General features: G+C 35.5%; 1 protein-coding gene across 1 annotated transcript in view; it reads right to left on the bottom strand.

The window, feature by feature from the left end:
- Nucleotides 1-16,634, bottom strand: part of LOC133050491 (disintegrin and metalloproteinase domain-containing protein 5-like) — an 81,462-nt gene that overhangs the window by 64,178 nt on the left and 650 nt on the right. Inside the window, exons 2-4 of the mRNA XM_061134687.1 lie at nt 16,361-16,442; nt 6,588-6,724; nt 3,727-3,910 (exon numbers count right to left, since the gene is read on the bottom strand). Of these exons, the coding sequence (XP_060990670.1) occupies nt 3,727-3,910; nt 6,588-6,655 (252 nt within the window). The 5' untranslated portion in view covers nt 6,656-6,724; nt 16,361-16,442. The remainder of the gene's footprint in view (nt 1-3,726; nt 3,911-6,587; nt 6,725-16,360; nt 16,443-16,634) is intronic.

The raw sequence follows: 16,634 nt of genomic DNA, 5'->3' as shown, positions 1-16,634 counted from the left end.
TTTTCCAGTTTGGGGGCCAGTTGTTTGCTCTGTGACCTCACTTCTCTGATGAATGTGAGAGCTTTTTACTTGTTGCAAAGACTAAGTAGTGACTTCTAAGCTTCTCACATGTCAGACTAAAAACCATAATTTTTATCTTTCTATGTAATTGAATAAAAGTCCTTTGAATTGGCTTCTGATATACACAGATATATATAGTGCATATATATGTTTGAACACATATGAATTATAAATGTTTTCTCCTATTTCAGACTCTATCATTTTATTTTTCTTAACAGAGCCTGAAAGAAAAAGTTTCTTTCAATAAATTTGATGAAGTACAACTTACATTGTTTTTCTATAAAATCTCATTCTTATTTGCCTTCTCTAAGAATTTTTTGCCTATCACAAAGTCAGAAAGACTGTCTCCTATGTTTTATTCTAAAAGCTTTAGGATTTTTGCTTTTTTATATTTAAATATTTGATTCATTTCAGTTAGTTTTTCTGTATGATGAGATATCAACATGTTTTATGTACATTGATTTCTAGTTCATACATTACTTTTGTTGGAAAGATTTTCACCCATTGAACTGCCTCAATATACTGCAGAAAATCAATTAACCATGTAAACATTTTATATATGGATTCTCTGTATGGTTTCATTAAGGGATATAGTTATGCTTTGGCCAATACCATATTGTCTTATTATAACTTTATAAACAATTTTGAAATTTTCATAAAATATGCTCCATCTTTGTTCTTTTGCTTTGACTGTTTTAGCATCTGCATTTCCAGATACATTGTAGTATTAGCTTGTAAATTTCCACAGAAAGATGGTGGTGTTTGGATTGGGATTATGATACAGAGCTGACATCTTAACAACACTGTATCTCCCACTCCATGAAAGTGGGATACGTCTCCATTTCAATCTTTCATTTATCTGAGCAATGAAAGGTTTTACTGCACAGGTCTTGCATGTATTCTGTTAAATTTATCTCTATTTAATGTTTTTAAGACAATGTATATGGAACTGCATGTTTTAGTTCATTTTCCGTTTGTTTATTGTTTTTACATAGAAATCTATGGAATTTTAGTTCATTTGCATTCATTAATTAGCTTTAGAAGCCTTTGGGAGTAGATTATTTAGGAATCTCTACTCATGTGGCCCAGTATAATTTGACTAAAGACAGCTTTAATCTTTCTTTTCATTCATTGTGAGTTTCTTTGTCTTGCCTTACTGCAATGGCAGAAGCACGCACTGCAGTGTTGAATGGAAACAGGAAGAATGAATCTTTTTGTCTTTCTCCATATATTAGGGAGAAACAATGAGTCTTTCACCAGAAAGTGTGATAATAGTTGCAAGTTTTTGAGAGATGTACTTCATTAGAGTGAGGAGGTTCTCTTCTATTGGTGGAGTGCTGAAAGAGTTTATAATGAATTGCTGCTAAATTTTCTCAAGTTTTTTTTCTTCATCTATTCTGTGACTGTGGTAAATTGCATTGAATGCCTTTCAATTATCTTGATGAATATTGCAAGTGCACTTAAAAAGAATGTCTAAATCTAGTTGTCTAATATATTGGCCTATGTTTAGACGCTTTAGTCATGTCTGACTCTTTGCAACCCTGTGGACTATAGCTTGCCAGGATCCTCTGTCCAAGGGATTCTCCAGGCAAGAATACTGGAGTGGAGTTGCCATTTCCTCCTCCTCTATTTATTGGCCTATAAATATCAATTATATTAAGGTGGTAGATAGTACTGTTCAGGTCTTATACATCCTTACTGACTTTTTATCTAGTTCTATAAATTACTGACAGATATGAAATAAATCTCCAAATATGATCATTTATTTGTCACTGTAGCCCTTTAGTTCTATCAGTACTTGCTTCAGGATATCCAAAGATCTAATATATGTGTAAATTATGATATGTTTCTCATATATTTAAGCATACATATATATATGATCATATATACTTATTATTGTTATGTCTTCCTTACACACTTTTTATCTTTTTGAAGCATTTGTCAATGTTGATGTCACTGTCATTGTTCAGTCACTAAAGTTGTGTCCAACTCTTTGCAACCCCATGGACTGCAGCACACCAGGCTCCTCTGTCCTACACTATCTCCTGGAGTTTTCTCAGATTCATGTCCATTGAGTCAGTGATACTATCTAACCATCTCATCCTCCGCTGCCCCCTTCTCCTTTTGCCTTCAATCTTTCCCAGCATCGGGCTCTTTTCCAATGAGTCAGCTCTTCACATCAGTTGGTCAAAGGACTGGAGCTTCAGCTTCAGCATCAGTACTTCCAGGACTAAATATTCAGGGTTGATTTTTTTTTAGGATTTGCTGGTTTGATCTCCTTTCAGTTCAAGGGACTCTTTAGAGTCTTCTCCAGCACCACAATTCAAAAGCATCAGTTCTTCTGCACTCAGCCTATTTTATGGTTCAATTTTCAGATTCACACATGACTACTGGAAAACCATAGCCTTGACTATACAGACATTTGTCAGCAAAGTGATGCCTCTACTTTTTTAGTATGCTGTCTAGGCATTACACATATTTTTTATTTTTGTATTTTGCATTTAAAAACTAAATATATTTGGCTGTCTTATATTTACTGTTTTCCAGTTATATTATTTTCTGCTATCTTACTTTCTACCTTAGAAGGCATTTGGGCTTAAAATACAATCCTTACAGATAGCATGTAATTTTTTCTTCATTTTTATTTAGTCTGACAGTTTCTGCTTTTATTCAGATTTTGGCCTATTTACATTAATTATTAATATGTCTGTATGTCAGTTTGTCATTTTGCTGCTTATTTGTCTCATCTTGGTTTTGCTCCATGATTTGCTTTATTTTTTGTTCATGAACTATGATTAGTATTTTATTTTAATTCTTCTATTGGCTTTTTTATATGCCTTTGCATAATGTTAAAATATTTGCTCTAGGATTTACAGTAAGTATTTTTAAAACACTATAATCTATATAGAGTTAATATTGATTTCCTTCAGATAAATTATAGAAACCTTGAACCAGTTCATTTCAACTCTTTCATCTTTAGTGCTATCATAGTTATTATACAGATGCACATACATAGAGATCCATACAGACACATATATATTCACATACATGCAGATACATAAATGTGCATATATATACATAAATACATCCATACCCATATACAGTGTGTATATATGTACACAATATAGTATAAAAAGAACTCTTTTGTTATCTTTCTATCTATTGCTCTTCTATCATTCACTTTGGTTTGCTCTTAATTCTATATTTATGTCTTCTACAAGTGATAGATTTCATTTTAAAATATTTTAATTGGGATAACCTGTCAACACAGAAATTTTTCTCCCTATAATAGCAAATAATATATTTTCTATTCCAGTGGTAACAGTCTCATCTTTAGATGTTCTTGACTGTTTTTGCTACTGCTTGTTGTTAAAGGCATATTTATTCACCCCCTTATACACTCTTTGTGGTCACTAATTATAAGATTAGAGCTGATGCACAACATACTAAAGAATATAAAAGGGCAAAATTTGAAGACAAATATTAACTAACAGATGCTTGCTCTCCACTTCAAAAATAGCAAAATGAGAAAATTTAAAGGCTTCCATCTTCCCCAAAGAAGACTTTTTTCAAATATTCTTCCAAAAAATAAGGTATTCTTTACCTTCTTTTCCACATCTCATTCACATGTATGGGAAATAAAATTTGAAAATAATTTCCACTAACCTTTGCAGTGCCACAATCACATTGTTCACCTGTTTCCAATATCCCGTTGCCACACATCTTCCTCTTTTTGTAAACTGGCTCATCAGGAAGGATTTTATGAAGACACTCAATGCCAGAATATGCAGCAAAATATTTAAAGTCATCCAAGCTACAGGTGCTAAAATCCTTTACACCCCCAGATTGTCTAAAATATAAAAACATCAGTATGACAAAAAATTATTGCGCTCTCTCTCTCTCTCTCTCTCTCTCTCTATATATATATATATATATATAATGCTTTGAAGAGAGATTTAGAAAGCATATTCTCATGGAAAATAATAATCACATATAAAATAATATAAAAGCATTTTTAAAATGCTAAGATATTTAACACACTTTTTAAATTTCACCAAGAAAATTCTTGTAATAAAAAAAAAAATCTTTGGCCATTCACCCTGTTTTAAAGAAGAACAATTATTTACCTCTCCAATGATCCTTATTAAATATTTAAACACAGAAACTGTGATATTCTTTATTTAATTCTAGTGTCAAACAACTGCAGTTAAAATTTTGGCCTCAGTATTGAACATAGTTTTATTTATTTAATATCATTTTTGTATTTTTTATTTAAGTGCCAATATGAACATGTCTGTATTACCTTCAAGAGCATATTTTTTTAGTGCTCTTGCTCTCTGTAATTAAGCATTTTTCAAATAAGAATCTGTTGTTTAATTTATGCCATGGGCGGGACAGTGGGGATATATCCTGACACAGTGAGAAAGTTGTTACAAGTAGTTTGCTAATATCTTCACATCCAACTAAAACACTAGAAAGAATATGGTTTAAAAGTAAAGACTATGCCCTAGACAAGTATTTGACAAATGTTTCTGTGAAAGGCCACGTAGTTAATATTATAGACCTATGTGACATATGCTCTGTTGCAGCTTATATGACATATGCACTGTTGCAGCTACTCAACCTGCCTCTGCAGTGCAAAAGCAGCCGTAAACAACATGTGAAACAAGAAACCTAAAAAATTTATTTACAAAGCAGTCAGGCAGCAAAATTTGGCCTATGATTCGTTGTTGGTTAACCTCAGCCCTAAACTAGAATCTACTCTCCATCAATTCTAACAGTTAGAGCCTAAACTCAAGCCTTGACAAGATCTCCAGACAAAACAAGTTTGGAAGTTCAGCTCTGACATTTTAGCGGGATTTGGGAACACCTTGAGTTATCTATAGACTCACGTAAATGAGTCATAAAATCAAGTACATTAAAGTAGAGAATCCCCATAGACAGAGGAGCCTGGCGGGCGACAGTCCATGGGGTCACAAAGATCGGACACAACTGAGCGATTAAGCACAGCAAAGTTCACAAAAGAAATTTTCATGCAGATGGAAATGTGGCATAGCCTGATTAATATTGTGATTCAGGGATTTATATACTTATATTCACCAAAAGTCATAATTCTTATGCTATGTAACTGAAACTAATATAATGTGATAAATAATCAATATTTCAAATTTAAAAATCTCAAAAAGTTTTCATAAGAATTGGAAATCCCACAAAAAAATGTTTAAGAAAATGCAGAGGACCTAGAATACCCAAAACAATTCTGGAAAAGATGAAAAAACTTGGGGATTTAAACTACCTGATTTCAAAAATTGAATATAAAGCTACAGTAATAAAGATAGCAAGCTTTTCTATAAAGGTAAACATACAGATTAATACAGATTAATGACATAAAACATGAGACATAATGACATAAAATAGAGAGTCCAATAAAAATTCACACATTAATGTAAACTGGTTTTTTACAGTCACCAAGGCAATTAAGCGGGGGAAAGGAAGGTCTTTTCAACAAGTGTTGTTGGAATGACTGGAAATCCATAGAGCAAAAATTAAAATAAAGTTAAACACATACACAATAATCAACTCAAAATGTATTGCCAAACTGAATATAAGAGTTATAAAACCACAATGCATAAAGAAAAAATTGACTAACTGTATTTCACCAAACTTAAAAACATTATCTTAAAAATGGTACCCTAAGGATAAAATACTCAAAAATCATATATCTGGAAAAGAACTAATAGCCAGAACATAGAAAATCTAAGTTATTTTTTTTAATGGACAGAGGTTTAAATAGGCTCTTCAAATAAGATATAAAGCACAAAGCTATAAAGCAGGAAAATATGTTCAACATCATTAGCTTCCCCGAAAATTCAGATTAAAACCAATATGAGGTAACTTTACATCCACAAAATAATTCAGATTAAACAAACTGAGCATAATAAGTCTTGGTAGTCATATGGCTCAACCAGGAGTGGCTACATGATTTGTAGGAACCAATGCAAAATGGAAGTGCAGGACCCCTTAAATGATATTAATTTAAAAAAAAAAAAAAAAAAACTTTCTCCTTTTTTCAGCAGTCTCTCTCAGTGAGGCATAGTTACTTATTTGCAACTTAATGTCTTTCTAAATTTAAAAAAAAAAATTGTTCACATGGATTGCACTATCCATCCTTACATTGTATAATGCAAATATTAAAGCATTTGATTTCATGCAAATCACTGAAGTTACACAATTCACATGTCGTGCCCCAGAGGGTACCTTCAATCTAGCCAGCAGATAAAAACTGAAGTCAGACTCTGGAAGGTAGGAAGGAGGAAGAGAAATGTCCCGAGGCATAGAGAGGTGTGGGGATTTGGGACTATTTTGGTGTATGTTCCATCTGTACTTGAAAAGGATGTGTATCCTAAAGTTGGGTATAGTTCTCTATAACTATCAATTAATCGGTTTGATTAATAGAAACATAAAGTTCCTAACCACCCCCCAAAAAAATTTAAGTAGTGTGTATTTAATAAAGAAAATTGTCTTACAAAGCTTCTGGAGACATTGTGCAAACATCCCCTGAACAACGGCAGATCTCAGTATTATCATAACTCATTCCCACATTAAGGCCAAGCAACTGCACGATACTGACAGCATATGACTCCAACGATAAACCCGCTAAATACTAAATATAAGGGAAATAAAAGAAAATTAGTTAGCTAAGGATCATATTCAGTTATAAAAAATTATGTACTTAATCAAAAATTAGTATATAAAATTCATTAATGCAGCCAAAATACTTATGCAGATACATATATAAGAGAGTTATATGAGTATTATTAAACATGGATGGATGAGTAACACAACACTTTCAAGTGTTGACAATACCAGCTATATTAGCAAATAAAATAGGGCTTAACCACCACTAGGCATTACTTCTTTGAATTACTTTAAACAAAATGCTATTGTAATATTTTAATAATCAATCCTACATTTCCCTTATAGTAAACAGTCTTTAAAATAGGTCCCAATGATATTTATGTCCCTATGTATTCCCATTCCAGTGAGTATATGCTAGACTTCCTGACTTGATTCTAATTAATTTAATACAGCAGAAGTGACAGGTCTTCATTTCCAGTCATTCAGTCAGTCAATTCAGTCGCTCAGTCATGTCCGACTCTTTGTGACCCCACAGACTGTAGCACACCAAGTCTCCTTATCCATCACCAACTCCCAGAGCTTGCTCAAACTCATGTCCATCGAGTCGGTGATGCCATCCAACCATCTCATCCTCTGTCATCCCCTTCTCCTCCTGCCTTCAATCTTTCCCAGAATCAGGATCTTTTCCAATGAGTCAGTTCTTCACTTCAGGTGTCCAAAGTATTGGAGTTTCAGCTTCAACATCAGTCCTTCCAGTGAATTTTCAGGACTGATTTCCTTTAGGATGGACTGGTTTGATCTCCTTGCAGCCCAAGGGACTCACAAGAGTCTTCTCCAACACTGCAGTTCAAAAGCATCAATACTTTGGTGCTCAGCTTTCTTTATCGTCCAACTCTCACATCCATACATGACTACTGGAAAAAGCCATAGCTTTGACTAGACATACCTTTGTTGGCAAAGTAATGTCTCTACTTTTCAATATCCTGTCTGGGTTGGTCATAGCTTTTCTTCCAAGGAGCAAGAATCTTTTAATTTCATGGCTGCAGTCACCATCTGCAGTGATTTTGGAGCCCAAGGAAACAAAGTCTGTCACTGTTTCCATTGTTTCCTCATCTCTTTCCTCATGAAGTGATGGGACTGGATGCCATGATCTTAGTTTTCTGAGTGTTGAGTTTTAAGCCAACTTTTTCACTCTCCTCTTTCACTTTCATCAAGAGACTCTTAAGTTCTTCTTCGCTTTCTGCCATAAGGGTGGTGTCATCTGCATATCTGAGGTTATTGATATTTCTCCCAGCAATCTGGATTCCAGCTTGTGCTTCATCCAACCTGGCATTTTGCATGATGTACTCTGCATATAAGTTAAATAATCAAGGTGACAATATACAGCCTTGATGTACTCCTTTCCTGATTTCGAACCAGTCTGTTGTTCCATGTCCAGTCCTAACTGTTGCTTCTTGACCTGCATACATATTTCTCAGGAGGCAGTTAAGGTGGTCTGGTATTCCCATCGCTTTCAGAATTTTCCAGTTTGTTGTGATCCACACAATCAAAGGCTTTGGCATAGTCAATAAAGCAGAAGTCATAAGTAGTCAACAAATCATTTCCAAGAAAAGTAATATAGAAAACCGACTTCTTGGATCCTATGTCTTTCTCTCTCATTCACCCTGGGGGAAGACAGCTACTGTATCATGAAGCAGGCCTGTGGAGAGGCCCTCAGAAGTGAGCTGGGAAATATTTTCTGAGTTCTTCCAACAGCCACATGATAGCGCTTAAAAGCAAATTCCCTCTGTGTTGAACCTTGAGAATATCACAACTAGCATCTTAATTTCACCAACTAAACTGTTCCTAGATTCCTGATCCACAGAACTATGTTGTTTCCATGTGATACGGTTTGGTACAACCAGTTGCATAGCAATAGGATAGATAACTAGTTATCTATAGTGACAGATAACTAAAACATCCTCAGTAGGCATGGTTATTTTCTTTTGGGTCATTCCCAATATCTGTATAGATGTTTACAGCAGCTTTATTCATAACTTCCAAGACTTGTAAGCATTCCTGATGTCCTTTAGTAAGTGAGTAGATAAACTGTGGCATGTTTCAGACAATGGAATATTATTCAGCCCTAAAAAGAAATGAGCTGCAAGGTCATGTAAAGACAAGGAAGAAATTTAAGTGCATACTACTAAATGAAAGAAGCCAACCTGCAAAGACTATATACTGTATGATTCCAACTATATGACATTCTGGGGGAAAGAAATAGAAGATCCATGGTTGCAGGTGGGGAAGGGAAAAATTAACTGGCAGAGCACAGAGGATTTTTAAGGCAGTGAAAATACTGTGTATGATAGTATAATGATGGATGCATGTCACTATTTGACCAAATCCATAGAATGTAGAACACCAGGATTGAACCCCAAGGCAAATATGAACTCTGGCTGACTTTAATGGGTCGGTGTATGTTTACCAATTGTGAGAAGTATACCACCCTGGTGAGTGATGCTGATACCAAAGAAGGCTGTGCATGTGCAGGTGAAAGGAATACATGAACTTCCATCTCAATGGTGCTGTGAACCTAAAACTGCTCTAAAAATAGTATTCTTAAAAAGTTATTGGGTTCTTGATGCACCAAGAGCAAGGTGGCATTGTGAGGGAATGGCAAGAACAGTTCAGAGGAGAAGATGTACATGTCCATCCCAAACTCCCTAACTATCCCTTCTCCTCACCTTGCCCCCCAACTCTGTTACCATAAATTCACTCTCTAAGCCTGTCTTTTTCTGTTTCATAAATAAGTTCATTTGTATCATTTCTTTTTAGATTCTCCGTATAAGGGATGCCATATGATATTTCTCCTTCTCTTGTTTCACTCAGTACGACACTCTCTAGGTCCCCAGGTTTTTTGGTTTTATTTTTTGTTTGTTTGTTTGTTTGGCTCCCAGGTTTTGATCAAAAGCAGTTCTTAGGACAAAACAGAAACACCTGACAGGAAACACTTTATTCTCTTCAAAGTTACAGACATCATTAATGGTAACCAAGGAAAAGAAAAATACTAACCAAGGAATACACTTTATTTATCAGAAGACATAATGCTGATCTCTTGGAAAAGGCATTCAATAAAACTTTTATGTCTGCATCGGGTCCAGATCAGTGGTTTAATTGAGAGACATAACGGTTTCTTCAAACAATTCTTTTTCAAATTCTGGTCCATCAAACTGACCCCTAAATGGGTATCTACATGGCCCAAGCTCTTAATCTCTCTTAATTCAAGGATCCTTGTCTGACTCACACCACACAAACTTTAAAACATTTTTCCATTTCCCTTCCCTATATTTAAAGGGGGTTAGGTCTCATCTTCATGTATATAAAGACTCACTGGTAAGTCCCTTTAATTATGTCTCCTCTCCTGCTGGAAATTTTTTATCTTGCCCCAACCCATAAGGGTTGGAGACCAGATCCAGATACATATTCTTCTGAGTTCTATTAACCACAGATTCTCTCATGGTCTAAGTAGTTGCTAATCTGAAATAAGATCCATTTGAGCCTAAACTTTCATTACCACAAAAACAAACAAATGAAAAACAAAAGCCCCTCAAGTGCAGCTATACAACGTTCTTGACTGTTCATCTCATTACTGTTGGTCTCAATATTTTCACTGGTTTACAATCTGGAGGCTCAAATCCTTCAAGTAAGCCATTTTTCCAACCAGACATGGCAAATGCTGAGGCCCACATAGCTTCAAGTTTGGCTAATACAAACCTTACAAACCAAAGACTTCACCAGCTCGCCTCTCATCAACCAAACTAACAACTGAGGCAAAAGGCCCATACTGACTGGCCAAATTGGGGTGGCTGCCTTCAGCATGATTATGGAGCCCTAAACACAGGTATAAATATTTCAAATGGCAAAAAACCTGGCTTTCTCTTAAAACATACACCAAAATCAGGTCATATAATTTAAAACCTATTTATAACAGAACTCTTGCCATCATCTAATAGGACAAAACCTTAGACTGTTGAACACTTTTAGATCAAGCCACACGTAACTGGGGCTGTGCCAGCCAGGCTCTGCAGAGGTGCCAACGTCACTTTTGCTTGCTGTGTATCCATAAGCCCCTTGAGTTAGCAGATCTTTATAAGTCAAAGTCACAGGCCCAGCATTGCCTTCAAATGACACAAGGCCTTTAGCATCATTTTAATACCACAGAGCCACGAAAATAAAACGTGCGTTGACTCAAGTCAGTATCACCTTTAAAAGGATATCCTAGTTCTACACCCCCAAACAACAGTGCACTGGTCCAGGATCTCACTGCTAGAGATGGTATCACCTCAAATGATATCATTCCAGCCTAAGACCTGCCTGTTAGAGATGACTCTGCATCCTGCACGGAGACCACTTCTCCGCAGACACTAAAACCACCACCCCAGGCGTGCCCAGGGACTGCCGCTCCCAAGGTGCAAATGGCACACAGGTCATGTAATGGTTTTCTTACTTTGATATTAGGGACTCTATTGCATTTCCTGAGCTTGCTCTCTTTATAGCCCATGACAAAGGTATACTTATCTGTTTTCTATCAAAGTATATATCCCTACACTCCATGTCTAAATGAAAATCTGTGCTATTCTAAAAGCTGGTGGAGGTTATTGTTTTCCCTAGGAATCACCTGCCCTGTATCAGTGAACCCCCTTGACCCTAAGGAGAGGAGCACTCACTCCCCAGTGCCTTCTCCTACTACTTTCTCTAGTTTTCTACCACTGTACAACCTCCCACCCTACGTCCTTGACTATGACCACCACAACCACCGCTTCCCTTTGCATACATACAAAAACCATGAATCTTTATATGTACTTTACCAAACTAATCTACTGACACTCTCTGACAACATAAATTGCCTGACTGACTTGCCACTTTTACTCCCCAAATACACCAGGATATATCATTGTCCAAAAAAACACATATAATTTTTAATACCATTTATAACTGCACAAACACTGTTAGAGACTCTAGAAATTTCAGATATATTTCTTTTGCTAACATCATACAAATGGGAAATTTAGTTACAGGTTGGCCTACAAGAAATCCTTACACTTCTACTTGTGTTTCTCCTTTTAACTCTCATAAGAAAATGTTTTCTATGCTGTTTAGCAAAACTTATGCCCTAAGCTCTAAAAGTCTCTTCTTCTGTTATGCCAAAAGTTTGATAACATTTCAAAGCACAATAGGACTAACTTCATTACTATCACATTTTCTGTATTCTGATGCCTTCATATCTAGGGCCCTACCAACTTGGAGGACTGCCCCTCTTAAGAGTTCTCCAATTGCTTCACAAAGTAGACAACTCACCTACAGATGCACCGTTCATACACACACCAGTCAATCCAGAGCCCATATAACTTAGCATTCACTTTATCAGACTCACATACACCAGGCTGTTATCCACCTGCCAAGGTCACACCAGGGGCTAGGTACCAGACAACTAAGGACAGCCTCTATGCCTCATGGCCTGTTGAAACTAGCCAACTGGAGACCTGTTTAACCTCTCCTGTTTCTTCCCAATGAAACCATAAGAGGCTCTTGACCACACTTCCCTCTGCCTCCTATGCTTTTTGATCAAACCTGGTGCTTCTTTATGTGGCCTCTGAATGCTGCAGCATATTTTTTGTTTCTAGGGAACTGTAAGTATGGTAAACTTCTGGATGACAGCCATTCTCATATTTGCATGTATTTCCATACCTGATGAAAACATATCCCAGGTAACCCTGAAAATTTTTCAAAGTAGATTAGCTTGTTCTTTACTTAAGTTAGTTTAGTGTAGTTAATTCAAACTACATTACAATAAAAGTACTTGTAAATATATATATTATAAATTCTGTGGTGTCTGCTTAAATTTTTTAATGTAATTACTACTCTAGAAAGGAGAGAAAATGAAGTAATATAAAATGTGCAGTTAAAAACCACAGAAGGCAAAAAAAGGAAAACGGAAGATTTTAAAAAGAAACAGGGAACAAGGATAATGAATAGAAAATAGACAAATGTCAACATCCATTTATGATTTTTAAGAACTCTCAACAAAGTGGGTATGAAGGTAACATATAGCAATAAAGGCCACATCCAACAAGCCCACACCTAACATCACATTCACTGTTAAAAAGATGAAAAGTTTTTCCTCTAAGAATAAGAATAAGACAAATATACTCACTATCGCTGCTTTTATACAGCATAGTATGGAAGTCCTAGCCAGGGCAATGAGACAAGGAAAAAAAAGACATCCAAAATGGGAAAACAAGAAGTAAAACTGTCACTATTGCCAAATTACAAGATATTATACATAGAAAATCCTAAAACTACACATACACACACACACACACACACACATACAAATCCTGTCAGAACTAATACATTAATTCAGTCGAGTTTCTAGACACAGTCAATATAAGAAAGTCTGTTGTGTTTCTAGGCATTAATAATACACAATCAGTAAAAGAAATTAAGTAAACACTCCCATTTACAACTGCATTAAAAAGAACAAAATATAATCAAGGATATGAATTATACACTGAAAACTGTAAGACAATGAGGAAAGAAACTGAGAAAGACACAGATAAATTAAAAGACATTCCATGTTCATGGAATTAATATTGTTAAGAATTATTGTTAAGAATTAATATTGTTAAAATGTCCATTTTACCCAAGGTCATCTACAGGTTCAGTGCAACCTCTATCAAAATGCTAATGGCAATTTTCACCAAAATAAAACAATCCTAAAATTTGAATGACAGACAAATGACCCCAAATAGTTGAAGAAATCTTGAGAACAAAGAATAAAGCTGGAGGTATCATGTTTCCTGATTTCAAACTATATTACAAAGCTGTAGTAATCAAAACAGTATTAAATTCTGTAACTATTTGTGGTGATAGATATTAACTAGATTTTTGTGGTGATCATTTTGCAATATATACAAATAACAAATCACTATGTTTTACACTTGAAACTAATATAATATATGTCAATTAAGCCTGAATAAGACATTTAAACAATATGGTACTGGCACAAAGGCAGACACAAAGATCAACGGAATAAAGTATAGAATCCCTTAGACTGCAAGGAGATCAAACCAGTCAATCTTAAAGGAAATCAATCCTGAATATTCATTGGAATGAATATTGGACTGATATATTGGAATGAATATTGGACTGAATATTGGACTGATGCTGAAGCTGAAACTCCAATACTCTGGCCACCTGATGCAAAGAGCCAACTCATTAGAAAAGACCTGATGCTGGGAAAGATTGAAGGCAGAAGGAGAAGGGGACGGCAGAGGATGAGATGGTTGGATGGCATCACCAAGTCAATGGACATGAGTTTGAGCAAGCTCTAGGAGATGGTGAAGGACAGGGAAGCCTGGCATGCTGCAGTACATAAGGTCGCAAAGAGTTGGGCATGGCTGGCAAATGACAACAACCACTGCATCTAAAATAATAAAGTACTTAGCAATAAACCCACCTAAAGAGACAAAAGACCTGTACTCAGAAAACTAAAACTGCTCAGAAAAGAAATCAAAGATGACATAAACAGATGAAAAGATATAACATGCTCTTGGATTGGAATACTCTATATTGTCAAATGATTATAATACCCAAGGCAGTCTACAGATTTGAAACAATTGTTATGAAATTACCAACAGCATTTTCCACAGGACTATAATAAAAAATTCTCAAGCTGGAATCAAGATTGCCGGGAGAAATATCAATAACCTCAGATATGCAGATGACACCACCCTGATGGCAGAAAGTGAAGAGGAACTAAAAAGCCTCTTGATGAAAGTGAAACAGGAGGGTGAAAAAGTTGGCTTAAAGCTCAACATTCAGAAAACTAAGATCATGGCATCTGGTCCATCACTTCATGGCAAATAGATGGGGAAACACTGGAAGCAGTGTCAGACTTTATTTTTTTGGGGCTCCAAAATCACTGCAGATGGTGACTGCAGCCATGAAATTAAAAGCCACTTACTCCTTGGAAGGGAAGTTATGACCAAACTAGATAGCATATTAAAAAGCAGAGACATTACTTTGTCAACAAAGGTCCGTCTAGTCAAGGCTATGGTTTTTCCAGTGGTCATGTATGGATGTGAGAGCTGGACTATAAAGAAAGCTGAGTGCCGAAGAATTGATGCTTTTGAACTGCGGTGTTGGAGAAGACTCTTGAGAGTCCCTTGGACTGCAAGGAGATCCAACCAGTCCATCCTAAAGGAGATCAGTCCTGGGTGTTCATTGGAAGGACTGAGGCTGAAGCTGAAACTCCAATACTTTGGCCACCTCATGTGAAGAGCTGACTCATTGGAGAAGACTCTGATGCTGGGAGGGATTGGGGGCAGGAGGAGAAGCGGACAACAGAGGATGAGATGGCTGGATGGCATCACCGACTTGATGGACATGAGTTTGAGTAAACTATGGGAGTTGGTGATGGACAGGGAGGCCTGGCATGCTGCGATTCATGGGGTCGCAAAGAGTTGGACACGACTGAGCGACTGAACTGAACTGATAATAAAAAATTATACAATTTCTATGGAAATACAAAGCACCCTGAATAGCCAAAGCAATCTTGAGAAAGAAAAAATGAAGTTGCAGGAATCAGGCTCCTTGACTTCATACTACAGAAAAAAAAAAAAAAAAAAAAAACTATAGTTGTCAGAATAGTATGGCGCTGGCACAAAAACAGAAATATTGGCCTTTCCTCAGGCTTTGGGTGAAAGGGGACCAAGAGGAAAGACTGAGAATAAAAACAAATTCCTGGGAAATACCTGATTCTTCTTTAGCTATGGTAATAAATAAGCTCCAGAACTGGCTTTAGATTTATCTAATCAATCAATATGTCTTTTATAATTGTGGTAGCAAGTACATGCCAGTACAGATTTTAAATCTGTCTGTTCTGTGGATGGCAGTTTGAATCACTGTACACACTACTAAAAGGCAACTAAATATCTAAGTGGGTCGGTATAAAAATCACAGTGTAGCCTTATTTTTCTGGAACACTGTAATTAGCTCCCTTTGCTGCTTTTTATATAGCTTGCTGTAAAAGGGATAAAACTCAGTAGAAAACAACAGATTATGAATATCTGATGACTGTTCCTTCCAGCAACAGCCTGCTTCCCCTAAACACATAACAAAGAATTGAATACAGTAATAAGTTACCCTGAAACAGAAAAATAATCAATGTCACTTTATTTTAAAAAGCACATGAATGTATATGAATTATTAATTTTGAAGAAAACAATTTTTTTGCTATTTTGCTATTATTTGATATTTCTTTTAATTGATGTTTCTGGTCATTAATTTTGAGGAAACTATGTTTAATAATTAATATTAAAATAGCATTGATTCTATAATAAATATTGATGCAAGCATACCACTGCTCAAAACAATTAAATGAACTTACAAAGGCCAAATGCTTTTTGAAACAATAAATTATAATCTGTTCAGTTTATAAATATTCTTATTTTTAAAGAAATTATATACAGTTTAATTTTAATTATGATCCTAATTAGTAATAATAATACTATTAAAGGATGAACCAACTTAGCAATATATATACTCATGCCTTGAAATATTTAGGAAATTTTGGAACGTGAGAATAATCAGAGCAAACTTGTTCGTAATTACGTACCAGAGCAACTCCTCCAGCAGTAATCTTACTACATATTTCTCCAGGAACTGTGACTCCTATAAAAGTAGGATTTTCCTTGAAGCTAAAAAATAACAATTTTCTTTATAATTACCTTTCAATAGCATTATTAATAATTTTCACAGCAGCAAACATTATTTAACAAATATGATATCCTAACTACCACGCTACACTGAATTTTACTATTTGAATATATTTTTCTCAAACTTTTAATGATAAGAATGTTTCAATACATATCTGTAAACACTCAATCTGA

The sequence above is a fragment of the Dama dama genome, chromosome 32 (genome assembly GCF_033118175.1).
Source record: "Dama dama isolate Ldn47 chromosome 32, ASM3311817v1, whole genome shotgun sequence".
Classification (NCBI taxonomy): Eukaryota; Metazoa; Chordata; class Mammalia; order Artiodactyla; family Cervidae; genus Dama; species Dama dama.
Note: the sequence above shows the minus strand (reverse complement) of the source record. Positions and strands in the feature narration are given on the sequence as shown.